Source organism: Tachyglossus aculeatus, chromosome 18, assembly GCF_015852505.1.
Source record: "Tachyglossus aculeatus isolate mTacAcu1 chromosome 18, mTacAcu1.pri, whole genome shotgun sequence".
Lineage (NCBI taxonomy): Eukaryota > Metazoa > Chordata > Mammalia > Monotremata > Tachyglossidae > Tachyglossus > Tachyglossus aculeatus.
The window spans coordinates 17,575,694-17,603,645 of NC_052083.1; the positions used below are offsets into that span (position 1 = coordinate 17,575,694).

General features: G+C 43.1%; 1 protein-coding gene across 2 annotated transcripts in view; it reads left to right on the forward strand.

Annotated features, from left to right (window-relative positions):
• Positions 1 to 3,628: 3,628 nt before the first annotated feature.
• TNS3 (tensin 3) overlaps positions 3,629 to 27,952 on the forward strand; it is a 201,155-nt gene continuing 176,831 nt past the window's right edge. The window contains exons 1-3 of one of the 2 annotated variants that reach the window (XM_038760159.1): positions 3,629 to 3,670; positions 23,889 to 23,941; positions 24,627 to 24,798. In XM_038760159.1, the coding sequence (XP_038616087.1) occupies positions 24,649 to 24,798 (150 nt within the window). In that variant the 5' untranslated portion in view covers positions 3,629 to 3,670; positions 23,889 to 23,941; positions 24,627 to 24,648. Of the gene's footprint in view, positions 3,671 to 23,888; positions 23,942 to 24,626; positions 24,799 to 27,952 lie in introns of those variants that run through there. The other variant, XM_038760158.1, reaches the window with a different exon arrangement.

A 27,952-nucleotide genomic window follows, 5' to 3' on the forward strand; every position in this document is an offset into this window, starting at 1 on the left:
TTTAATATTCGTTAAGTGTTTCCTGTGTGCCAGGCACTGTACTAAGCACTGGATAGATACAAGCTAATCAAGTTGGACACAGTTCATGTCCCATGTGGGGCTCACAGTCTTAGTTGCCCTTTTATAGATAAGGTAACTGAGGCCAAGAGAAGTTCATTGATTTCCCCAAGGTCACACAGCAGACAAGGATTAGAACCCAGGTCCTTCTGAATCTCAGACTCATGCTGGATCCACTAGGCCGTGCTGCTTCTCTTCAGTGAAAAATAATATTCTCACTAGTACTGTTCCACTGTCTAAGGCTGTTGAAGCTTTTTACAGACAGGAGTTGGTTAACAAAATTGAACTCTCAGAATCTCACCTGACAACGTCATTATTTTTCCCATTTTGTTGTTGGGAGACTAAGGCAGGAGGAGATAATCGGAGTTTAGTTGATCTATCTTCAGTAAAAGAATCATGGATGGCCCCAAGAGACATTTGAGGGTTTCTAACAAGGGGCTCACGGTCTAAGTAGAAGGGAGAGCAGATATTGACTCCCCCATTTTATAGATGCAGAAACTGAGACACAGAATAGTAAATGACTTGCCGATGGTCACACAGCAGACAAGTAGCAGAGTGGGATTAGAACCCAGGTCCTCTGACTCCCAAGCCTGTGCTCTTTCCGTTATGCAGCACTGCTTCTCTGCTTTTCTTTTCTCTCTCTATCTCTATATCTACTTATGTAAATATTCTTTTACTCAGGTATTTCCCCTATCTGTAATTTATGTTAATGTCTTTCTCACCCTCTAGACTGTAAACACCTTTTAGGCAGGGAATATGCCTACCAACTTCATTGTATCTCACTCTCCCAAGTACTTAATACAGTGCTCTGCTCACAGTATGTGTTCAATAGATCATTATCATCATCATGTACTTGGGAGAATGCAATACAACAGAGTTGGAGGAAACGTTCGCCAATATGATTGATTGATGGATTGATAGGACAGAATAAGCATTCAGTAAAGTGTTAGGTCCTTGGGGACAGGGAATGTGTTTTGTGTTTCAGTTGTATATTCCCAGATGCATTTTTTAGTGCATTACCCTCAGTAAGTTGGGGCTTAACACATACTCCTTAAGCCACCACCACCAGTACTGCTAGTACAACTATTATGACTGTGCTGATAAGGAGGATTTGCATCAGTCAGTCAACAAAGTTTATGGAGAACCTTTGGTACTAAGTGCTTGGAAAAGTACAATAGAATTAGTAGACATCAACCCCATTCTCAAGGAGCTTACAATCTAGAAGGGGAATCAATAAAATATTTTACAGCTAGAACTAAGGAAAATTGGATATATGCATTTGAGGTATTTGAGATATGATAATAATGATGGTATTTGTTAAGTGCTTACTATGTACCAAGTACTGTACTAAGCGCTGGGATAGTTACAGGGTTATCAGATTGTCCCATGTGCGGCTCACAGCCTTAGTCTCCATTTTACAGATGAGGAAACTGAGGCACAGAGAAATTAAGTGACTTGCCCGCAGACACACAGCTGATAAGTGGCGGAGCCAGCTCTGACTCACAAGCCCGTGTTCTTTCCACTAAGCCACGCTGCTTCTCTACAGAAGTGCTCCGTGTAGTTGGGAGAGCATACGTGTAATTGGCTCAGGAGTGCTGAGGTGATTATTGGAATGGGGTTTGAGCCTGGGAGAATAATAATGATAATAATGGTATAAGTGCTTAGTACAGTGCTCTGCACACAGTAAGCGCTCTATAAATACGATTAAATGAATTGAATGAATGAATGGTATTTGTTAAGCACTTACAGTGGAAATGTGTTGGAAAAAAAAATGTCTCCCCCCAAAACCACCACTGTATGATCCATTTTCTTGTCAGACCAGTGAGCCCAGAATATTTTCCAGGTGGATAGCAATCTATTTGGAGATTTGCAGCAGGCATCAATCCCGCTATCGACGAGGTACTTGAAAGCATGTGGTTCATAAGTGGCAAGGTCCTTCCTGGCAGGGTAGAACTAGTCTTTGTGCCTTTCGTGAAGGTCACAAGTCAAGCTTGTGTGTTTTAGTTATTTGGATTAGCCAAGAACTCAGGACTGCAGATAACACGTTCATGGTGTGTGTGTGTGTGTGTGGGGGTGGTTGTCTTTGTGATCAAACCTTTACGATGACCGTAATGCGAGCTGAAGAATAGTACCTTATGAACAACAAGGTCGTAGGAAGTTTCATTACATATTGCAGGTCTTAGCTATTTTCTCTCTATCCTCGGGTTCAAGTACACGGCAGTCACTCGTTGAGATCCTCTTTCACATTGTGGGGTGGCAGTTCCTGGTCATGCACGTCTATCGGAGTCATTCTAATCTTTGTAATCCAGACTCTTGGCAGAGACTGGGCACTCCTAGCCTTGGGCAAACATTGTATTTGTGTGTGTGTGTGTGTGTATGTGTGTGTGCGTGTGAAGAGTTCTCTGTTAACCTTTGTCGGGTTATGAGCATGGTTCAACTCTTCGGTTTGCACCTGAAATTTTCCAGTCTCTCGGCCAGTTTCCCCCCCGTCACTGGGGCAGGATCCTACTCTCTAATTCGGCTTCTGTGCGATTTGAAAACGAGCTGAGCATTGGTAGAACAGCAGGGACCAGAAGAGAAATGGACCTAGGGAAAGAACCGCTTCCAAGGAAAAGCCAGCCCCTTTTTAGGAAGTTTTTGTGCAGATTCAGTCAGCCTACCAACTACAGTAAGTCTTTTTATTCTCATCTCGGGGCTGGCAGAACGGCATTCGTTCAGATAACGAGGAGCATGATTTTGTGATGTATTGATTTCTGTCTCACTGCCACTGCTGCCTTCTGTTTCTCTAATCTTTTATTTCCTTATTGATCTTGTCTGAATATTTTCTCATTTTCTCCATATTCCATAACTTCAGGGCAGTATTTCTAATGTGCTTTCGTTTGGATTTTTCTGATTCAGACATTAATTTTGCAGCTATTTTATGTGGCCACAAAGATTTCCTTCTTCAGACCTGCCCATGTATTTTATTTTAAGGATGGCTTTTAAGCACTTGTGAAATGACAAATTACTTTTGAAAACGTGAATCCCCTAACCCTCCCCTCACCCCACAAGTCCATCTTTTTTTATTTTTCTCTCTGATGTTTTCATCTAAAGTGAGCTTATTTACTGACTTATCCTGTGAGTTCTCAAAATGCTTTTGATGGAAAAATAATTCAGTGTGGCATGTTATGCTTCAACCAAAGAAATATAATGATTGCAGACTGCCCAGTTAAGCCCTGAACATACCATTGATTAGTTTTTAATCACAATTGTTGTACCCTTCACTGTCATGTTCTGTCACATTTTATAGGCAGCCGAAACTTGGGATATAGGGACCACTGATTATTAACCACTGATTATGGTGGTTAGAGTGTATGTAATTGCTATTTTACCGATTTGCAAGTTCACCAAATCAAAGAATACCCACTATACCTGCTGCCTGAAAGGCGATTTATTTTTAACTTTACAGAAAGCAGTTGTATTTCCAGTATGTTTTGTTCTGGGGGACGGGAGGTGTGGGATCCAGTAAAATGCTAGGTGTAACAATATTTGAGAAGAATTGAGTTGATGACATTTTCTCCTTCCATTTCAGTCCAGTAACGCTGATATACTTAGAAGTCATGTAACCGGAAAAGTAAGTTCTCTGTTTCCTTATCTATCCCAATTAATTTTAGTTTGTGATTAGAAAACTCCACAGAAACTTTTAACATTGTTGCTGGGATTTTTTGTCGTCGTTTTTAGTTTCCCATTCGAGAGTGAAAGGAAATGCCTTAAGCAAAAGATTATATGATCACTGTAGTTCAATTAAATATCCTCTGGCATTTTTCTTGTTTGCTTGTGTCCATCTCAGCATTTAGTACAGTGTCTGGTACAAAGTAAACACATAACAAATGCTACGATTATTATTATTTTTCATAAGGCAGCAGGGAATGTTTTATTCAGGCACAGAAAAGAACGTGAATTTCTTGCACATAATATGGAATAGATTGTTAATGGTGTGTATGCCTTTGTAGCTACATCTAGTTATACCCAAATGATTCTCAACATTTGTAGTTTCATCCTCAAATATGTATGAGGGTGCTAAATATATATCCAGAACTTCTGCTTTAGGATCACGTGAGGCACAAGGAGTTGTTAAATTTATTGTTCTAGTTCAGCAATCCTGACACTGAGGGGGGTTGGATTGTCCTGAGAATGCTAGAAGGAAACTATGTAAATTATTAATTAAGTGGGGTGAGTGGATAGGCTGTGTTTTGCTTGTCTGTCAGTGGATATTTCTGGCACTGTTCTGTCAGATCTTCTACAGCGAGGGCCTTGAGTTCCTGAAGAACACAGAGAACCAACTTTGTCTCACCTGACTCCCTGTGTATGCACTAACATGTTTTGTTTTATCCAACACCACATTTTTATCATATCCAGACAGACATGCATTGTGGAAAGAATGCTCCCCTATTCCTAGCTTCAGAGAAGCAGCTTGGCTCAGTGGAAAGAGCCCGGGCTTGGGAGTCAGAGGTCATGGGTTCTAATCCCACCTCCGCCACTTGTCAGCTGTGTGACTTTGGGCAAGTCACTTCACTTCTCTGTGCCTCTGTTACCTCATCTGGAAAATGGGGGTTAAGACTGTGAGTCCCATGTGGGACAACCTGATTACCTTGCTTACAGCAGTGCCTGGCATATAGTAAGTGCTTAACACTGCTATTATTATTATTATTATTATTATAATTATTATTATTCTGCTCTCTCTAAATTGCATCCTTAAGGTGTGTGTTCTAGAAGAACAATTCCACTATTTGGTTAGGGGAATACGTAGGAAAGAGTTGCTTTTTTTAAAGTTGTACCCTACTCTGCAGTCTCACTGTGGGCAGGGAATGTGCCTGCCATATTGTACTCCCCCAACCGCTTAGTACTTCTACACACAGTAAGTGCTCAATAAATACGATTGACTGATTTGTTAAGCGCTTACTGTGTGTACAACACTGTTCTAAGCGCTGGGGTGGATGCAAGAAAATTAGGTGGGACACAGTCCATGCCCCACCTGGGACTCACATTCTAAGTAGGATGGATGGGGTCGATTCATTCAATCGTATTTATTGAGCACTTACTCTGTGCAGAGCACTGTACTAAGCGCTTGGGAAGTACAAATTGGCAACATATAGAGACGGTCCCTATCCAACAATGGGCTCACAGTCTAGAAGGGGGAGACAGACAACAAAACAAAACTTGTGGACAGGTGTCCAGTCGTCAGAACAAATAGAAATAAAGCTAATACAAGGGTAGATACAAGTTAATTAGGTTAGACACAGTCCATGTCCCACGTGGGGCTCACAGTCTAAGTAGGAGGGATTCTGCCCCTCGGTTCACTCCCGATATAATAGAAAAGACTAGACGGACAAATATGTAATCAGCATAATTGCGTATTTACATAATCAATCATAAACAGCAATTACAAAAGTAGGAAGTGGGTTGAGGGGAAGGATGGGTCTGCAATTGGGCTGGCGGATAGGAAAATGGTCGCGATAAATCAAGGAAGCTTTTTTGGAGGATCCGGGCTTGAGTGGGTATTTAAAAGGGCCTGGCGTGGTAGACAAGGGGAAAGAGATGAACGTAAAAGGAACTGTATGGGCAGTGCCTGCTCCATTGCTGAAGTAGGTGTGTCTGCCTTGCCACGTACTCTCTATAGGCTGCCCGAGAGTGGCAGAGGAAACGGAAGCCAGGGTGTCTGTCGTGGGTAATTCCACCCTTATTCCATCCTCTTTAGTGTGTTTTCTCCTTGACTCATTTATTTGGCCAGCTGGAGAGCTCCGAAGATAAGAGCTCTTGAAATGAAAAATTATGAAGTCAGGAAAAAATAGTTAGGCCGCTCACTTGCCATTTAGGCCAGAAAACCTGCAGCTGTTTCCCCTTCGTGAAGCAGCCTGGCCTAGTGGTTAGAGGCCGGGACTGGGAGTCAGGAGGATCTGGGTTCTGATCCTGCCTCTACCGCTTGTCCGATGTGTGACCTTGGGGAAGTCACTTCTCTGTGCCTCAGTTACCTCGTTTGTAAGATGGGGATTGAGATTGTGAGCCCCATGAGGGACAGGGACTGTGTTCAACCCAATTTGCTTGGGTCCACCCTAGCACTTAGTACAGTGACTGCTCTTAGTAAGCGCTTCTCGAATACCACAGATATCATTATAATTATCCAAGAAAGTTTCTGATATAATGTGACGTGGCTAAGCAGTTCTCTGTCCTCCTGCTGTTCTGGAATTGGACCATCGGTCTTTTCATTAGGAATCCCCCTCAATCAATCAATCAATCATTCAATAATATTGATTAAACACTTACTGTGTGCAGAGCCCTGTACTAAGTGCTTGGGAGAGCTCAGTGTCACAGAATTGTTAGATGCTTTCCCTGCCTGCAACGAGATTGCTGTCTAGAGGGGGAGACAGACGTTAATATAAATAAATAAATCAGCTATTTAACAGGTGTCTGAGGTGAGGTATTGCACTCTTCCGCTCTCTTTGGAGAGTCCAGCCCGTGAGATGGGATTTTATTTTGTTGAAATAGCGACTCCTGATTATCTGTGAGTATTCCCTGCGAGAGCTGTCCGAATTGTCAGTCAGCAGCGGCGACTCTCCAGACCACAGGGACCCATGTTGGCTTCCCCCCTGCTATCTCGAAGGGCGAAACTGTTGTTACAGATGACCAGGCCATTTCTTCTCTCCATTCCCCTGGGTGATGATGTGTTAACATCTAGTGGTGTTTCAGCAACAGCTTGATTCCCTTATTCTTTCCTCTAAATGGAGTATCTCCTCGGTTCCTGAATGTGGGTATTCATTCTTAGCTGTTTCATTTGCCCCTCGGTCATTTCCCTAAACTGTGACCTTTCCAGTGAAAATATACACCCCTGTTTGGTGAAACTAGCTTTCTCGGTGGTAGAGATTCCCCTCGGGAGATAGTTCCTCTGCTACGTGCCTTTCTGGGATTGGAGGAAGACTTTCCTTTGCTTGGCTTTTTACCATTGTGAATCAGGCGGCTGTGCACATCCCCTCTTGGCCAGAGAGCAACTCGGCATGGGACCTTCGCTTTGACACAGTGTGTCATTGTCTGCCTTAGAGGTGCAGGACGGGAATAGTAGGGGATTGTTGCAGATGCGAGGAGAATCTGCAAGTCACTTGTATGCACACAGTAAGGATCATTTGCCGCCCCCTTTTCATGAGCTTTATAATCCATAGTGAAATATTAGAGGGTGACAAAGTGTGGTTATGTTGTTGTCACTTATGCGGTTTGGAGGGTGAGAAAGAAACGAGGCTCTACTTGATCTCTGAAAGTTGGTTGAGAGAAGACTGTATTCTTAGTTAAAGGAGAGCTTTTGTGAGTTACGAACAGTGCTTATGTTGGCATGTGTGAGTAACTTGCCACTTAAGGCTTTGCAGTTCACTTGTCTTGATCTTTGCAGTGACCTTGAAGAATACATTTTGTAGTTAGCAGGACAAATACGTTACATTACAAAACCCACAAAAACCACAGCACCCGAGCAGCGGGGTAGCCTAGTGGAAAGAGTTATGTCAGAGGAATTGAGTTTCAGTCCCAGCTCTGCCACTTCTCTGTGCTGTGCAAATTATTTAACTTCTCTGTGCCTCAGTTCCCTCATCTGCAAAATGGGGATGCAAAACCTTTTGCCCCTCCTGCTTAAACTATGAGTCCCACTTGGAACCTGATTATCTTGTGTCTACCCCCAGTGCTTAATAAAGTGCTTGGCATGTAATAAGCGATCAATCAATCAATCGTAGTTATTGAGCTCTTTCTGTGTGTTGAGTACTGTATTAAGCGCTTGAGAGAATACAGTATAACGATATAACACATTCCCTGAGCATAACTTGCTTAGAGCTTAGAGGGGGAGGAAGAGACTAATATAAATAAATAAATTACAGATATGTACAGAAGTTCCATGGGGCTGGGAGGGGAGATGAATAAAGGGAGCAAGTAAAGGTGATGCAGAAAGAAATGGAAGAAAAGGAAAAGTGGATTTAGCCAGGGAAGGACTCTTGAAGGAGATGTGCCTTCAGTAAGGCTGCACACTTAGCATTAAAGCACTTATCAAGTGCCCAAATTATTCATTATTATTATTATGAATAATGTTTGGGAGAGTGGTGATCTGGTTTATATGGAGGGGAAAGGAGTCCCTGGTCAGAGGGAGGACATGGGAAAGGGGCCGGCCACAAGCTAGTCATGATTTTTTAAAAATGTTATTTGTAAAGTGCTTACTATGTGTCAGGCACTGTACTAAGTGCTGGGATAGATGCAGAATAATCAGGTTGGACACAGACCGTGTCCCACGTGAGGCTTCTGGTATTAATCTCCATTTTACAGATGAGGTAACTGAGACACAGATAAATTAAGTGACTTGCCCAGAGTTACGTGGTAGAGTGAGGATTAAACGCAGGCCCTTCTGACTCCTGGGCCCGTGCTCTATCCACTAGGCCATACTGCTTCTCTAACAAGATTGACAAGGTTGGAGCACAGTGACCCAGAGAGAAGCAAAGTGGTGGTAGGGGAGATAAATGTGCGATCTGGGCTTTGAGGTAAAATCCTGTGCTCTCTTATTCAGATTTTAAATAGCATAAACATGCCAAGTGTTCTCGTTTGCCAACAAATAGCTGCAGAGCCCACTCTGTGTGCAGGTTCTGAGGCCGAGTGAAGAGGCCTGACGTGGCTGAACTATCCTTTCCGACCGTGCATGTGCTTACCTCAGTTGAGCGGCTTCCGACAACATTTCCGGGTTCTCCGGTTCAGTTACTACACAGTTGCCAATCTCTGCTGTTTCTTATGTGCCGGGAACCTTCAGGGTTGTTGGCGTGCATTGTGTTACAATGCATTTTTAGTATTTTTGGTTAAAACAAAATGAAAATACAAACTTCTGGGGTAGGATTTCCCAGTGATGGCTCTAGTCAACAAGGATTTGTCACCTTTAGACTGTAAGATCCTTGTGGGCAGGGAACGTAATATTCATATTGTACTCTCGCAAGCGCTTAGTACAGCTCTCCACACACATTAAGTATGTACTAAATACCATTGATTGATTGACCTGTGGTTGGTTAGGGCAGAGTTTGCAGGCCCATTCAATCAGTGGTATGTATTGAACACTTACTCTGTGCAGAGCACTATACTCAACACTTGAGTGAATATAATGGGTTTACTAGGCGCAGTCCCCGGCCCCAAGCAGTTTATAATTTAGAGGAGGTGATGGACACGAAAATAAATTACAGGGAGCAGGAACCAGCCTAGTGTAAAATGGGCCCCGGGAGTCAGAAGGACCTTGGTTCTAATGCCAGCTCCACCACGTGTCTGTTGGGTGACCTTGGGCAAGTCACTTAACCTCTCTGGGCCTCATTTACCTCATCTGTAAAATGGGGATTAAGAGTGTGAACCCCTCGTGGAGAACCAGCGTGGCTCAGTGGAAAGAGCACGGGCTTTGGAGTCGGAGTTCATGGGTTCAAATCCCGGCTTCGCCAATTGTCAGCTGTGTGACTTTGGGCAAGTCACTTCGCTTCTCTGTGCTTCGGTTACCTCGTCTGTAAAATGGGGATTAAGACTGTGAGCCCCCTGTGGGACAACCTGATCACCTTGTAACCTCCCCAGCACTTAGAACAGTGCTTTGCACATAGTAAGCGCTTAGTAAATGCCATTATTATTATTATTACTGTGGGACAGGGACTGTTTCCAACTTAATTAAATGTTATCTACTCCAGTGCCTAGAATGGTGCTTGACACACAATAAGTGCTTTACAAGTACTGTTATTACTATTATTATTATTTCCTTCATGAGTGCTAAAAGGGAAGGGGAGGGAGAAGGTGCATGAGTGCTTAGATAACGAGGAAGAGCTGGGGTGGCAGGAGTGGAGCGGGCATAGGATGGGGAGTGAGAGTTTAATCAGGGAAGGCCTCCTGGAGGAGATACAATTTTAGCAGAGCTTTGTAGATGAGGAGAGTATTGGTATTCTGGATGTGAAGCGGTAGGGAGTTCCAGACAGGAAGGAAAGAGCCTGAATAAGAGTTCAACGTTGAGAGAGATTCATTCAATCGTATTTATTGAGGGCTTACTGTGTGCAGAGCACTGTACTAAGCGCTTGGGAAGTAAGTCGGCAACATACAGAGATGCTCCCTATCCAACAACGGGCTCACAGTCTAAAAGGGGGAGACAGACAACAAAACGAAACATGTAGACAGGTGTCAAAAATGTTAGAATAAATAGAATTATATCTATATGCACATCATTAATAAAATAGAGTAGTAAATGAGATGAGAACAAGGCACAGTGAGTAGGTTGACTTTAAAGGAAAGAAGCGTACAATCTGGGCTGTAGTGGGGAAGGAGAGAGAGCTGAAAGTAATAATAAGAATTAATCATGGCACTCGTTAAGTGCTTACTATGTGCCAAGCACTGTTCTAAGCACTAGGGTAGAAGATGATGACGATGATGATGGCAATTTATTAAGCGCTTACTGTGTGCAAAGCACTGTTCTAAGCACTTGGGAGGTTACAAGGTGATCAGGTTGTCCCACGGGAGGCTCACAGTCTTAATCCCCATTTTACAGATGAGGTAACTGAGGCACAGAGAAGTTAAGTGATTTGCCCAAAGTCACACAGCTGGCAATTGGTGGAGTTGGGAATTGAACCCATGACCTCTGACTCTAAAGCCCATGCTCTTTCCACTGAGCCACGCTAATCGGGTTGAACCCAGTCCCTGTCCCACATGGGGCTCACACTCTTCATCCCCATTTTACAGATGAGGGAACTGAAGCCCAGTGAAGCACCAAGTCACATGGTAGACATAGGGTGGAGTAGGATTAGAACCCAGGTCCTGATTCCCAGGCCTGAGCTCTGTCCACTAAGTCACGCTACCTTAAGGCCGATGGTCACAAGTTTCTGCTCGATGAGGATAGGCATGGGCAACCCCTGGAGGATTTTGTGCTGTGTGTGATGTTTAAATCATGAAGGTCCAGCTGCTTTAATGCATTAACCTAAGTATTATTCCAGCTGTGAAATGTATTTTCCAGCTCATTTCACTGGGTCATGCTACAGTCCACTCAAGACAAAATCCATTGGTAAATGAAATGCTGTCACTACTCAACTCACACCATATTTCAGTCAGTCAGTGGCCAATCCGAGTCCCCAAATTGGGAAATGTGGACATTAAAAAAAAACTTTAAACATTAAAAACCTGTTCTAAAATAATGAACCGAGTGAGCAAAAACATTCTGGGTGCTCAAGGGGAATGGAATGGCTGAGAAAGCACACTCCGATCGGCCCTAGTGAAGTAGCTTGCGAGTTCCTGCACATCCTTCTAGCGTGACAAAGCCAAAGTGGGCAACTGTGCAGCCTCGACACTGCCTTGGAGTAGCCTCCAGTGTTATTTGTTGGCAAATATGGATTCTCCTGGAATGCTCATGCTATTTAAATTACGTAAACGGGAGAAGGAATGTAGGCATGAGCCGTTAGAATTTTGTTCTGTTTGGAAGTGTCCTGGTAGCAAACCCAGAGCCTGCACCGCTGATAACAGAAATATCTCCAGAGAGAATGGCCGGCAATATTTGCAGACTGAAGTGTTTAGTAAGAACAATAATAATAGTCACGGTATTTGTTAAGTGCTTTACTCTGTGCCTGGCACTGTACTCAGTGCTGGGGTGGATACAAGCAAATCGAGTTGGACGCAGTCCTTGTCCCACGTGGAGATCACAGTCTCAATTCTCATTTTACAGGTGAGGTACTGAAGCACAGAGAAGTCAAATGATTTGCCTAAGGTCACACAGCAGACAAGTGGCAGAGTCGGAATTCGAACACAGGTCCAGGGCCCAATAAGAGTAGTATAGCATTTGTTAAGTACTAACTGGGTGCAAAGCACTGTACTAAATGCTGAGGAAGAGAATAGAGGTGGGAATTAGACACAGGCCTTGTCCCTCAAGGGGCTCACAGTGAGGGGGTGTTTCTGCCCCTCACTTTCCCCACTCCCTTCCTCAAATCTCCCCCACAGAATTCCCAGAAGGGTAAGACTTTTCCCTCTTGGATTAGCAGTCCTGTGGTCATCATCATCATCATCAATCGTATTTATTGAGCGCTTACTGTGTGCAGAGCACTGTACTAAGCGCTTGGGAAGGACAAGTTGGCAACACAAGTTGGTCCAGGAGCAGAGTGAGGAATCAGCACCAGGTGACCCTGTATCGTGTCTGTATACTGTTAAATTGTATTCTCCCAAGCGCTTAGTACAGTGCTCTGCACACAGTAAGCGCTCAAGAAATACGATTAGCTGGCTAACGGCATGAACATTCTGTCCTGTGTGAAAAAGGACGGCGTTGAGATTTCCCCTGGTCTAGGATTTTCTGAACTTGGAGGATTTGTAAAGAGGGCTATGGTCAGATTTTAATTTCCATTAAAAGTCTTATTAGATATACAGTAAACCCAGAAATTCAAATACTTATCTCTGACTTTATGACATAGTAGTGTCTCCTACCAGAATCACTCCCTTGTTTCTAAGTGTTTTCGCGCCCTGGCTGTATGAGAGCTGGGAGTCCTCATTTGAAACCTGTGGTTGCAGATATCCTTACCCGTTGGTGAAAGCTCCTTTATCATTCGCCCGAAGGAGAGGCAGGCAGTTTGATCATTTATCTTCGTAACTGTTCCTTCTTTCTTGGTATTTGTTTGAAGTGCAGGGTAAAATCTTCTGGGCACAGTAAAGCAACCCAACAGTTACGAATGATTTCAATGACTTGGAGTAGACTGGACCATTTTAAGTGTGTTTTGCTTGCATGCTAAACTTTTGTTTGATGACAAGTGGAAATACTCTTCTTTGGAGCCTTCAGTCCTCTAGATTTATATTTGGGGATTATTAGGAAGTAAATGAAAACAAACTAGAACTACTCGATCTACCCATTCTCCACCTCTCAGTTTGGCTTCTTTTGCTTCCTAAAATGTGTCGTTCTCACCTCTTTCTCGTCACTGACCTCTTGCTCTTCCCTCCCTCCTCCATTCATTCATTGTCGTATTTATTGAACAGTTACTGTGTGCAAAGCAGTACACTAAGCGCTGTCTGAAACTCCCATTCCCATCACATCCCCAACCCCCAACACTGTTTAATTTCTCATCTCCCACCCCATTTCCCTTCCCGATCTGCCATTTGAGCACCTGTGCATTCCCTGCGTCATGCTGGAGAAACAGCAAGGCCTAGTGGAAGGACCTCAGGACCGAGAGTCAGGAGACCTGAGTTCTAATTCTGGCTCATTCATTTGATCGTGTTTATTGGGTGCTTACTATGTGCAGAGCACTGTATTAAGCGCTTGAAAAGTACAGTTCAGCAATAAAGAGAGACAATTCCTGCCCACACTGGGTTTACAGTCTAGAAGGGGGGAGACAGGCATCTTTCCTCCCTTTGCCTGCTTAGTCTGTGAGCATGGTAGGGGGAGAGAAACTGGTCCCGATCTGATTACATTGTTCTCACCCCAGTGCATTATTATTATTATTATGTAACCACTTGGCTACTCACTTTCCTTCCCATCCCTGTTGCAATCAATCAATCAAAGGTATTTATTGCATAGTTACTGTGTACAGTACGCTGTATTAAGCGTTTAGGAAAATACAACACGATCAGGTGGGCAGACACAATCCCCTGAGCACAGTAAGCTTGCAGTCTATAGTTTGCACTGATGTATTTATCTTTATATTGTATTAATTTCTTTTAATATTTGGTTTTCCCACTAGATTGTTAGATCCTTGAGGGTTGGGATTATATCTATAAGTCTGTTGCAGCTGTCCAAGTGCTTAGTACAGTACTCTGCATGGAGTAAATGCTCAGTAATTATCATTGATTTACTGATGTTTGGTAACTGGAGGAGATGCCAGAAATGTGCTATGTCAAGATATGTACAGGTATGTTAAGTACTAGAAAGGGAAGTAATAATAATGGCGGTTTATTAAGCGCTTACTATGTGCAAAGCCCTGTTCTAAGCACTGGGGAGGTTACAAGGTGATCAGGTTGTCCCATGTGGGGCTCAAAGTCTTAATCCCCATTTTACAGATGAGGGAACTGAGGCACAGAGAAGTGAAGTGACTTGCCCAAAGTCACACAGCTGACAGTTGGCAGAGCCGGGATTCAAACCCATGACCTCTGACTCCAAAGCCAATGCTCTTTCCACTGAGCCACGCTGCTTCCTAGTGGATAGAACACCAGCCTGGGAGTCAGAAGGACCTGGGTTCCTATCCTAGCTCTGCCACTTGTCCATTGTGTGGCCTTGGCCAAGTCATTTCACTTCTTTGAGCCTCAATTTCCTCATCTGAAAAATGGGGATTAAGATTGTGAGCCCTATGAGGAACAGGGACTCTGATTACCTTGTATCTACCCCAACGCTTAGAACAGTGCCTGGCACATCGTAAATCTTAACTAATCCCATTTTATTATTATTATTATTATTATTACTAATAATAAAGATGTGGCAGGAATCCGCATCAAGTGCTTGGCCTGATGGAGCAGATGCGTACATTTTCCTGGGCTGCAAAAGCAGCAGTGATCAAAATACTTTGATTTATTGTACTTTACCGCTCAAAGACATTTCAAACCCTGGTCCATTAATCACCTCATTCCCCCCGGAGCCATAGGAAGGAGATCATGAATGGTTATGAGAGAATGTGGCTTTAAGGAAACATTTCTTATCATAGTCTTAAAAGAACATCTGACTTGTGTTAGGATGCCTGTCAAAATAGCATTTGGTAATATAAGGCTGTAAAGAGGTAACATAACCCTTGCACACAGTTCATGCAGGAGAAAGGGATCTGGCTTTGCTTTTACCAATGGGGGTTCACTGCTGGTATTTTGTTTTATCTTTACTTCTCTTTTTAAACAAAAGGTTTCATGTTTTGACAAGCCAAGGGCATTCTTTTAATCTAAATGCACTCTTTCCCCAAATTAGGCTAAATTAGCATTTCAAGCTAATTCCTCACAATAAACCTAACTCTGGCAGTTTCCAAGTTTAATTATTGGTAAATTGGGCTGTCTGAAAGAACAGGGACTGATTTCTAATCCCAGATCTGCCGTAGGCTTGCTAGGAGGCCTTGGGCAGTTCATTTAACCTTTCTGGACCTCAGTTTCCTCATCTGTAAAATGTGCATAAAACTATCTGCTGTTCCTTCCTCTTAGATTGTGAACCAGCCTAGTCGGGGGCAGGGGCTGTGTGAATACAATGAATATTATTATACATGTAGCTGCTCTTAGTTTTCTAAGGTGACATTACTATCATCAGCTACATGTAGGGCACACACTGCTTTAATGCGTGAAACAGTCCTCTAAGAGGTCTGAAGGCATTTTCTGCTTCCATTGTGCGTGCGTATGACGCTTCCGGAGACTCAACTTCAGCCCAGGGAAAATTGGACTTGCCCAGTTTCGCAGAGTCATGAGGTTTTGACAGTAATAATAATAATGATGGAATTTGTTAAGTGCTTACTATGTGCAAAGCACTGTTCTGAAAGCACTGACAAAAAATACGAAGCAGCATGGCATTGTGGATAAAGCAAGGGCCTAGGAGTTATGAGGTCATGGGTTCTGATCCCGGCTCTGCTACTTGCCTGCTGTGTGACCTTGGACAAGTCACTTCATTTCTTTGTGCCTCAGTTACCTCATCTGTAAAATGGGGAGCGAGACTGTGAGCCCCGCGAGGGACAGGGGCCGTATCCCACCAGATTTGCTTGCATCCGCCCCAGCGCTTAGAACAGTGCCTGGCACATATTAAGGGCTTAAATATACAGTAATGATTATTATTATTATTCATAAAAGGAAGGGACTCTTAATTTGTGTCATTTAAGTTCAAGATTTTTTTTTGGCCTGTGGAGTTAGTGTTCAGGAGTTGGCACCCAACAACTGTGACAAGAAGACATATGCTGGATTTATCAAGTCAGTCAATCAATGATATTTATTGAGAGCTCACTCTGTACAGAGCACTGTACCAAGCACTTGGGAAAGTACAAGCAGCATGGCCTGGTGAATAGAGCATAGGCCTGGGAGTAAGAAGGTCAAGAGTTCTAATCCTGGCTCCTCCACTTCTCTGCTGTGTGACCTAGGGCGAGGCCCTTAACTTCTCTGTGCCTCAGATACCTCATCTGTAAAATGGGGATTCAGACTGTGAGCCTTAAGTGGGACAGGGACTCTACCAAACCTGATTATCTTGTGTCTACCTCAGCGCTTAGAACCCTGCCTAGCACATAGTAAGCGCTTAACAAATACCATAATTATTAATAATTATGATTACAACACATTAGAGGGGGTAGACATGATCCCCGCCTTCAAGGAACTTAAAGTATAGAGGAAGAGACTGGCATTAAAATAAGTTGCAGAATGGAGAAATGGTAGTGCTGTGGTGGCTGAGCATGGGGGTGAATGGCAAGTACTTCAGGGACACAGATTCTAGTGCTAAGGTGACCAGAGTATAAAAACACCATAAGGAGGGCATTTTGTGTGGCTCACCCAGTTTGTTTAAACATGGACTTTGATACCTTCTGCCCCTAGTTGTATGTCAAATGCTTCCTTGCAGCAACCAATTGAAAACAGGTTGTATGTTGTAGCTTCAGTGCCACACATGCACTTATTTCCTCTCTTTCCCTCTCTCTCTTACCCTCTTTCTGTTCTCCTCCCACCCTCTCCTTCCACACAGCTTCCTTCCCCTCCAGACATCAGGAAGGTACTGATACAATCAGTAACAACGAGTTAGTTAAGTCTTCTACAGTATGTAATCTAGGAATTTTTTTCCCAAAGCAATTTCTCTATTGCTGTGACTTTTTCGGAGATATTTAAAAGGGGCACGGGTCTCTGTTTGTTATTTGAGTTCCTGTATGGTGAGAGATAACTATTAGAGGATCATTTTGAAGTTAGAGTCAAAGGCTAGTGGAATTTAAAACTCTGTCCTACCGTCAACTGTAAAGTCCACGTGTTTGTGTTGATCTTGTGTAATCTTCGCTGTACTGGAAATAATGGCTTAGTATTTGGTTGGTTGGTTTGATTGCTTCCTCTAAGGTCTTTATTTTCCTCAAGCAGACATTTGTTCTCTAGAGGTATTTGAACTAGAAAGATGCAGGAAAAAATCCTCCCAATTGACTGTGCAGTACCGTATTATATCTCTCTGCAGTTGATGGCGAGCTCAGGGAGCGCTCTAAAGCATTTGCATTTATTCATTCAGTCATATTTATTGAGCGCTTACTGTGTGCAGAGCGCTGTACTAAGCACTTCGGAGAGTACAATTCAACAATAGACACATTCCCTGCCCACAATGTGCTTACAGTCTAGAGGGATAATAATAATTGCGAACATTTGTTAAGCACTTACTGTGTGCCAGGCACTGTACTAAGCACTGGGGCGGACACAAGCAAATGGGGTTAGACCTAGTCCCCGTCCCAACAGGGGCTCGGAGTCTTAATCCCCATTTTAGAGTTGAGATAAATGAGGCACAGAGAAGTGAAGTGACGAACCCAAGATCTCACAGCAGACACAAATGGTGGAGCCATTGATAAGAACCCACGACCTTCTGACTCCACTAGACACCATGTATCGATTCTTCTTATGAATCCTCGCACGATGCTTGCCAGTGGAACTGCGAGCCTTGTTCTGTTTAATCATAATAATGATGGTATTTGTTAAGCGCCTACTATGTTGCCGAGCACTGTTCTAAGCGCTGGGGTGCCTAAAGGGTAATCAGGTTGCCCCACGTGGGGCTCACAGTCTTAATCCCCATTTTACAGATGAGGTAATGAGGCACAGGGAATTTATGTGACTTGCCCAAAGTCACACAGCTGATAAGTGGCGGAGCCAGGATTAGAACCCATGACCTCAGATTCTCAAGCCCGTGCTCTTTCCACTAAGCCTCACTGCTTCTCTAATTGTATCATCTCATTGTAAAGTTCATTCAACTTTTTCCCTCCTTGGTTGAAATGCTAATGGCAGAAATGCTTGTACTAGGGACCAAATCATGTCTATACAGGTTTTCATTTGGGTCCCAAATAAAAAAAAATTGTATTATCTGTAATTGATAATAATAATAATTATTAATAATTGATAATAATTGAGCAAATTTGACAGATTCTATTCAAGGAAGAACGAGAGCTAGGAGAAGGATCATACTGGGTGACAGAGTGAAATGAAGGCAGGCAGCTTTCCCTGCCATTACACTGGGGGAATTTTCGTGTATGGGAACGAAGGAGTTAGGAGAGGTTTTGTGCTCATAGGAGCATAACACTTGGGTTATAGTCAAAATGATCTGTAGTGCCCTTTGTGATATGGCTCATGTGTGATTTGTGCTTGCATCCCTTAATTTTTGTTGGTTTCGATCTTCACTTGTGAGCTTGTCCCGCGATGAGCCCTCAGCGTCACTTTCTGGGTAGGCTTTTTTATACATGGCCTTAATAGATAATCCATAGATCAGGGGGTGGTCAGCAAACCATTTGAGCAGACGAGTCAAACAAAACGAGCAGTTGGTGCCAAAGGAGTCTATTGTATAATTTAGGAGCCTCCCACACGACACACATGATATCGTTCCATCCTGCCGTGCGTGGCACAGTGTGATGTTGCCAGGTTGCCGTGCAGCCGTCTAGAAGCAACGGATAAGGGGAAGGGAGAAGAGATAAGGGGGAGGGAGAGAGAAAAGTCAGAGTAGAAGGGAAGAGGAAGGAGGGAGGGAGAGAAAGGGAAAGGGAGAGGAGGGTGTGAAGGGGACATAGATGGGCAAAGACAGACATTATCCATGTGCAAGTTAGGTTTGGGCCTTAGTGCAGTTACTTCCATGGAAATTCTCCGTCTAATTTACTATAAGCTCAACTTCTTCAGGAGGGCTTCCCAGACTAAGCCTCACTTTTCCCTCCCCACTCTGCTACTTGCTCCCTTTATTCTACCCCCTAACCCCACAGCACTTGTGTATATATGTACATATTTATAATTCTTTTTATTTTTATTAATGATGTGTATTTATGTATAATTCTGTTTATAATGATGCTGCCGCTGCCTGTTTACTTGTTTTGATGTCTGTCTCCCCCGTTCTAGACTGTGAGCCCACTGTGGGCAGGGATTGTCTCTATTTGTTGCTGAATTGTACTTCCCAAGCGCTTAGTACAGTGCTCTGCACACAGTAAGCGCTCAATAAATAAGACTGAATGAGTGAATGAATGTAAGCTACCACTGGATTTGTATATGAAAGTTGAGGAATGAGAGGTTTCCTGGTTAATTTACCCCTCAGAGTGGCCCGTCTGGATAATTCCAACTGGATTTTTCTGATTGTAAGTGACGTTGTTTAACAGAGGATTGGCAGATAGGTGCATGGTATACATAAATGTTTGAAATCAAGAGAGGAATACGATTTGGGCCCAGTAACGAGGTTTGTCAGGCTGGATGGCTGTTACATTACCCCTGAATGCCGACGGGGATCGGTTCTCATCACGGGAGGGAAATGTGTCTGCAAATTGTTCTCTTGTACTCTCCCAAGCGCTTAGTGCAGTACTCTGCACCCAGTAAGCGCTCAGTAAATACGATTGAATGAGCAAATGGTACTATTCTTAAATCCCAGGAAGGGAATGGGATTGGAAAACAGCTTCTGGAGTTAAACCCTGTTGGAGCCAGTAATCATGGGTCTATTCTGGTCCTTGCTCACTTGAAGTTCTTCTAGGGTCATAAGAGAGGGAACCCCCTGAACGGCTGGAGCCAGCAGCCCACAAAGGCCACTCTGCAGGTTTGATAGACCCCATCCCCTCCCTCCCACTGTCCAGCAGGAAACCCACCTTGGGTTTCCCGTGAGTTTTAACTGCATCTTGGGTACGTACCATTCTGGGCCCCAGACACTGAATTCTTGAGCAGTAGCTCAGCAGCTCTGCCTTACCTCCTGCCACAAATCCCCAGAGCAGGTGGAAGTGTCTCGTGGTAATCCCACAGAAACTTATGTGAAAACATTCAGGCCCTTTTGGATCTTCATTCCATCAATCGTGTTTACCCAGCTCCTAGTGTGTGCAGAGCTCTCTACTAAGGATTTGGGAGTGTACAAAAGAACAGAGCTGGTAGATACATTCCCTGGCATTCCCTGCTCACACAAGCGTACATTTTAAAGTGGGAGACAGCAATGTAAGTAAAGAAATTATGGTTATATACATAGGTGCTGTAGGGCTGAGGGAGGGGTATATACAGGGTGCAAATCATAGTGCTAGGGTGATGCAGAAGGGAATGGGAGAAGAGGAAATAAGGGCTCAGTTGAGGAAGGAGGGCCTTTTGGAAGAGATGTACTGTAAGTAAGGTTTTGAAGGGGGGGAGAGTGATCATCTGTCACATATGACAAGGGAGGGCATTCCAGGCCAGAGACAGGACGGGGGCGAGTTGTCGGTGGTAAGAGAGACAAGAGGGAGGTACAGTGAGTAGGTTGGCATTAGAGGAGCCAAGTGTGTGATATCAGTCCACTCAAGGGAAGACGGGAATGAGAAAGTATTAAGGGAAAAGAGTGGATGAGATGAGAGTTTGCAAGAGGAGAAAGGGAGAACCAAGGAATTTGGGAAATAGATAAAGGGTGAGTGTAAAGAAGTTCGATGGGCAGGAGAGATTAAATATAAGGTGGGGATTATTGGAGTTGGGAGACGGGGGAGAAAACATATGGCTTTCGGAAGTTTTTTTCAAAAATATGGATTACCCTAAATAAAACTTTCATGAGTAGCGCAGAATTCTGAACTGGAAGAAGATTGGTGTGGGCTTCTGGAAAAACTGTCCCCAGTTCTGTGTACTTGGTCTGCAGTGACTATTACAAAGTCTCCTCTACTGCTGAAAACTGTTGTGGAAACACATTCAGGTTATCTGTCAAATCTAGCTTGTTTCCATTTCCCCTCAGACAAACTGCGCTACCAGACTTAAAATGGATAAAGCAGTGGGTAAGGGCATAGCTAATGAAAAGCTTGTGGATAATTGCTAAAAATAACGTAAAGAGCCTAGATTTCTTTCCCAACTTGACTTGCTTTGAGAAACATTTGGTGTCTGCTCAAATTTCACGAATGTGTGGCTCCTATCCTACGTGTCCTTTGCTGGACTGCCTTATATTCTGTTTTGTTTGATTTCATCACAGATGCCCATTATGAAACAAACAGTCGAGGTAATTATCAAACCAGGATCTAAGATAGTGGGCTGTTTTCAGATGTGATGTAGTGCACCTTCAACTTCAAGTTTAACTTTTATTGTTTAGAATAATGAGGCCTTGTGTAACGAGCCTCTTTAGGTTTCACACAAAGAGCCTGTATTCAGGTGGAACCAGGGACACGTGGACATCCACGAATTGCTCCGGTTTATATCCTAGAGCACAGTTGGAGCCTTGAAACGCTTGGTTGCCATGCTCAGTGCTTTAGGGATCTGAAAAGTGTTCTGCTGTTTTCCTATTCTCTTGATTCTCTCTGAAACATCACCTTGATTTCTGCGTCTGACCTCTCTCCCTTATTTTTTGAGTTTGTGGCTTAATGGATAGAGCATGGGCCCAGGAATCAGAAGGACCTGGGTTCTGATCCTGGCTCCACCACTTGTCTGCTGTGGTACCTTGGGCAAGTCACTTAACTTCTGGGCCTCAGTTACCTCATCTGTAAAATGGGGATTAAGAGTGTGAACCCCATGTGGGAGAGGGACTGTGTCCAACCTGATTACGTTGTAGCTATCCAGTGCTTAGAACAGTGCTTGGTACATAGTAAGCATTCAACAAGTACTATTATTGTTATTATTATGATTAGTCACGATCCTGCGGGTATCCATAATTTGCTCTTTCCCTTTCACTGAAGTCTTCTTGGTCAGTTAAGGCTTCTCTCTCAGTTTGTGAAGTCTTTCACTCTAACATTCCCTGACCATGCCTGTTATCTTCTAAAGCTCACCGACCAGTATGGATTCTGGACGGTTCCCGGGCTACTTAAAAAGTAGTTCATTTTTCTAAAACATCGTTCTTTATGTGACTACCCTTTCTTCAAAAAACTCCAGTGGATACCCATTCCTCTTCATAGCCAGCAGAAACTGCTGACCATTAGCTTTCAAGGTATTCAATCAGCGTCCTTCCTTCTGCGTATCGTCTCTCATTTTCCACTACATCCCACTCCTGAGCCTCATTCTCATCTCTCCCACCTGTTTGTTGTCCGCCCCCCTGACTCGAACTGGCTCTCCGCATTTGCAAAACCCTGCTAAAATGAAACCTCTCCCCAGGAGGCCTTCCTTGTTAAATATCTAATCCCTTCTTGTTTATATGCCCCCTCCTTTCAATTCAGTACTTCTGTGCCACCTAAGCATTCACAACCTCTCTCAGCACTTTTCTTCTTAGCTTACATAACCTAAAGCATGGGTCCAGAAGTCAGAAGGTCATGAGTTCTAATCCTGGCTCCACCACGTGTCTGCTGGGGGGCCTTGGGCAAGTCACTTCACTTATCTGTGCCTCAAGTTACTTTATTTTACTTTACATATCTATTCTATTTATTTTATTTTGTTAGTATGTTTGGTTTTGTTCTCCGTCTCCCCCTTTTAGACTGTGAGCCCACTGTTGGGTAGGGACTGTCTCTATATGTTTCCAACTTGTACTTCCCAAGCGCTTAGTACAGTGCTCTGCACACAGTAAGCGCTCAATAAATATGATTGATGATGATGATGATGATGAAGTTACCTCATCTGTAAAATGGGGATTGGGACTGTGAGCCCCACATGGGACAGGGACTGTGTCTTTCACGATTTGCTTGTATCCACCTCATGCTTAGTACAATGCCTAGCACATGTAAGCACTTAAATACCACAGTCATTATTATTAAAGCAGTAATTCATGTAAATAACCCCATGTACATTACATTTGCTTCTTCCTTCTAACTTTAATTTATTTTAACATCTGTCTTCTCAAGTGAGGTTAACATGATTTAAATGTGATGTTGTCATCATCGTCATCATCACCACCATCTTCTAAGCCCCCCATTGCATCCTAGACCATATAAACCAACACCACTGATGTAGGTTGTAATCTAGTTTAACACATAAATAGCCCCATTTTTCCCCTCCATAAAGTAGAAAGCTAGCTGATATAAGAGTGGTGTTTAAGAATGCAAGAGGCATTCTTAATCATTGTTATTGACAGCTTACTGTGTGCGGAGCACTGTATTACGAGAAGCAGCGTGGCTCAGTGGAAAGAGCCTGGGCTTTGGAGTCAAAGGTTAGGGATTCAAATCCCGGCTCTGCCAACTGTCAGCTTTGTGACTTTGGGCAAGACACTTAACTTCTCTGTGCCTCAGTGACCTCATCTGTAAAATAGGGATTAAGACTGAGCCCCTCGTGGGACAACCTGATCACCTTGTATCCTCCCCAGAGCTTAGAACCGTGCTTTTCACATAGTAAGCACTTAATAAATGCCATCATCATCATCGTGTACAGTGAATGATCTTCTCCCTCAAGGAGCTTACATTCTTGTACACCATAATAATACACTAGATTGTAAACTACTTGAGGGTAGGGATCCTGTCTGTTAATTTGTTGTACCCTCCTAAGAGCCTAGTTCAGTGCCCTGCAAAGACTCAGTGCTCTGAAGAGAGTAAGCACTCAATAGATATGATTGATTATAATCGGAGAAAGGAATGCCGCTTTCCGTGCAACCCAGATCCTACAGCATTGGCCCGCATACGGCTCTAGGTGGTCACTGAGGGTGAGAAATTGCTACCACAGCAGAACTGTTATCGTGTCTCCTGCAGCTTTGCCTGGAGGGAAAGGTTAGTCAACCCTTCAGTCAATCAATCAATCAGTGGTGTAAGAGTGATGATGTGGCATGATGATTTTGTTACCATATGGCCCTTTAAAAACTATTGATTTTTGTCTTTCAGACTTCTAGCAGCTTTTCGAAAAACTCATCTTTCTGCTGTGATAAATTATCTCAGTAAGTATTCTTGTAACCAATATTTCTACCTCTCAGATGGCACATCCAGAATTAGGTGGGTTGTCAAGGAGGCAGCTCTTACCCACTTTCTCCTGTTGCCTTATGGAGAAAAAATACTGGGCTAGATGGCCCACTGCCCTATTAGGTGTTTCTGGAGTGAACTTAATTTCAGAAAAAATTCTGTGGTGCCCCTTTCCCCATTTCCAGAAACCCTGAAGAACAGTGTATTACTCAGGGCTTACTAATCATGTGAGATCCTATAATGCCCTCTTGATTAATATGCGAAGAGACTTAAGATTTTTGTTTTTAAAGCCCTGAACCTAGTAATTGTAAATTGCCTAGTAAATTGTAATGACCTAAAAGTGCAATCTTTAAAGGAAAAAAACAATGGCGGTTAGCCCCAAGCCATTCACCAGATCAAAATTGGAAAAATAATTTCCAGAAGCCCTAACATTTCATTCATTCATTCAATCGTATTTATTGAGCGCTTACTGTGTGCAGAGCACTGTACTAAGCGCTTGGGAAGTACAAGTTGGCAACATATAGAGACGGTCCCTACCCAACATTTCACCCCCAAACTCTTTGAAAGCAGGGCTGGTAATATTTTGCTCATTCACGTTCCCTTTTTTCCCTTTTCCCGCTTCCTCTGCTCTCTCCTCATCCTGCAATATCCGTCCTTTCCCAGGTGTGCTGCTTTGGACCACATTATGGAGGAAGGCTATGAACTTGACCTGACTTACATTACGGAGCGGATCATCGCCGTCTCCTTCCCCACCAACTGTTCGGAGGAAACGTACCTACATAACCTGCAAGATGTAACCCGGATGCTGAAATCCAAACATGGAGATAACTACCTGGTAAGCGTTGGTGCAACTTGTACTTCCCAAGTGCTTAGTACAGTGCTTTGCACACAATAAGCGCTCAATAAATACGATTGATTGATTGATTGATTGGGTTTAGGAAACATCGATTGAATCCAGCAGCAATAAATAAGCGAAACCTGACCGTTCTCCCACCTAGCTTAGACTGTGATCTCCATGTGGAATAGGGACTGTGTCTGACCTGATAAATTAATTTCTACCCCAGCACTTAGAGTAGTGCTTCACACATAGAAAGCATACAACAAATACAATAATAATAATTTAGAAGTGTATCCCACTTTATTGATGATGTAGGTATTACTGGTACACAAAGGCAGAATTTGTTCAATAAGATATCCATTATTTTTTGTTTTCTTTATAAGTGATTGGTTTGCGTATACACCTTTACTTTGGAGCACAAAACAAATATTCTTTGGAACAAGTTCACTTGTAGGGATTTCTATTAGCACTTCCAGAATCTACTGTTATTTATTCGTGATCCCTCCGTCCACTTCAATTATACTAATCCCGGCTCTGCCGCTTGTCAGCTGTGTGACTTTGGGCAAGTCACTTAACTTCTCTGTGCCTCAGTTACCTCATCTGTAAAATGGGGATTAAGACTGTGAGCCCCACGTGGGACAACCTGATCACCTTATCTCCACCCCAGTGCTTAGAACAGTGCGTCGCACATAATAAGCGCTCAACAAATACTATTATTATCATGCTTATATCCATAATTCATTTATTTATATTAATGTCTGTCTCCACCTCTAGACTGTAAGCCTCTTGTGGGCAGGGAGCACACCTACCAACTCTGTTATAAATGTATTCTCCCAAGCACTTAGTACAGTGCTCTGCACACAGTAAGTGTGCAGTAAATTTGATGGATTGATTTCAAATGCATAAATAAAATACAAGGACTGGAGGGAAAAGATCACATTATTTTATAGCCAAAAAAAATTGATTAAAAAAACCCAAAACGCACCTAGTATTTATTACGTGCATCTTACATGCCACATGCTGTGCTAAGCACTGGGGTAGATGCAAATGTTTTTCATTTATTTTTTAAGGATTTTCAAATTTTCAGAGTGAAATGTTTTAAAATAACCTCTGTTCTAGACTACTGAGAAGGAAATCCAGAAGTATGACTGTGAGCCCACTGTTGGGTAGGGACTGTCCCTATATGTTGCCAACTTGTACTTCTCAAGCGCTTAGTACAGTGCTCTGCACACAGTAAGCGCTCAATAAATATGATTGATTGATTGATTGATTTTCCATGGAGAACTTGCTGGTACAGACATTATTAGTAGTAGTAATAACTATTAGGAATAATAATAGTAATCCCGTAACATTTTTGGGGGGACCAAAAAACCACATGTACATAAAGAGGAAAAGTTTAGAAGTATCATTAATTTGGGGGCATGGAGTCTTAGATGTAATTTAAAAATTCACCGTCATCATCATCATCATTAGTGGTATTTATTTACTGTGTGCCAAGCACTGAACTAAGCACTTGAGAGAGTTCAACAGAGTTGGTAGACACATTCCCGGCCTACAGCGAGCTTTCAATCTAGAAATGAGCCTACAGTCTACTGACTACACCTATAGACACCTGGTAGTAAGCAGACTCAAGACGCTCAACTCTGGCAGTCTGCTCCTCTCTTCCTTTAGCAGTTCCGTATTTTGGGCAGGAGAGAAATTGAGGCTTCCTGGGGAGCATCTGTAAAGAATTAATTATTCAGCCAGACACCCTCCCCTCAACCCCCTTCCTCTGGTTTCCCTGTAAGGACCCACAGAACTGTTTGAATCCTGCTTCTTCTCTCCCTCCAGCTGAGAATTGGTATCCAAGCAGCCACTCCTGGCTCTGCACCTTCCCTACAAATCTGTTAGGCAGGATTTAAAAACGTTTTGGAGATGAGAGAAGAGGGTGCCAGCAGCAGTCTCTAATTGCTTTTGCCCGCAGAGCCCCGTAGGCCAGGGAAGAAGGCCCCTAGATGGGCATAAAGTTTTTGGCTTAGGAGGGAAATGGAGTCTTCTCTAACTTTCTCTTCCCAGGCGGTAAGTATATCTCAGGAAGGTGAGAGACTGGGACCTGTGAAATGTAGGAAATTTTCCCAAATAAAAAGGCCACAAGCAGCTATCTTCTTTAATAAGCCTAGGCACAAAGCAAAGCGATTTGGGGAATTATGCCTTCACAGGATGCTTTTGATGGCTGTAATCTGCATTATTAAGGCTCACAAAAGCCTCTTTTTCTTCCCAACGAATCCTGGGTCATGAATTATTTTGATATTTGCTTGAGCTCCCCCTTCTTTTGCCTGAGTCAAAGGTGTCCAACTAACAAAAGGAGAAATGCTATTTTTGGTTCATGGGATCAACTTATTACTTTTTTTTTTTTGGAGGATATGTGCCCTACCTTCCCATTCATTTGCTTGGGTCAACAGGATCCACCTATACAAATGGAGACTGCTGTTTATTGTTCTTTTATTAACAAAACTCATTACATTTTTTTCTTGATTTTAAAGATTCTGAAGTTATAATAGAATCGGAATTGATGAGGACTCCCGACAGGATCATCATCATCATCAATCGTATTTATTGAGCGCTTACTGTATGCAGAGCACTGTACTAAGCGCTTGGGAAGTACAAATTGGCAACACATAGAGACAGTCCCTACCCAACAGTGGGCTCACAGTCTAAATATGAATGCCAAATTAAATTGAATGTGTGGATTATAGGACAGGATGTTTGGTTTCAGGCATGATTGTTTTGAGTTATTTTCTTCACTGAAGCTCAACCTCAAAAGTCAGCGAGTGCAGAATTAGGTGTGTTTACCATCAAGGAGTGAGCATCCCAGCCCATGAGAGCACAAACAAATCTGTAGCATAATACATAGTTTCAACTCCTGCTGCCGGAGGGACTGTGTTGGGCATGTGGATACCTGTGTGGACATGGTGTGAAGCCACAGTGTGCTGTGATGTAAATATCAGATTTAATGACAAATTTGAAATCGAGATGGAGCGTTTCCATGTACGCTTGAAAATATTATAATTCAGAAAAAGCTTTTTGACCCAGAGATCCCAAATGAACAACATGTAAAGTTGGCAGTGCTTTTATTTTAGGCCAACGGGTTTTTTGAAAGCATACTGAAAGC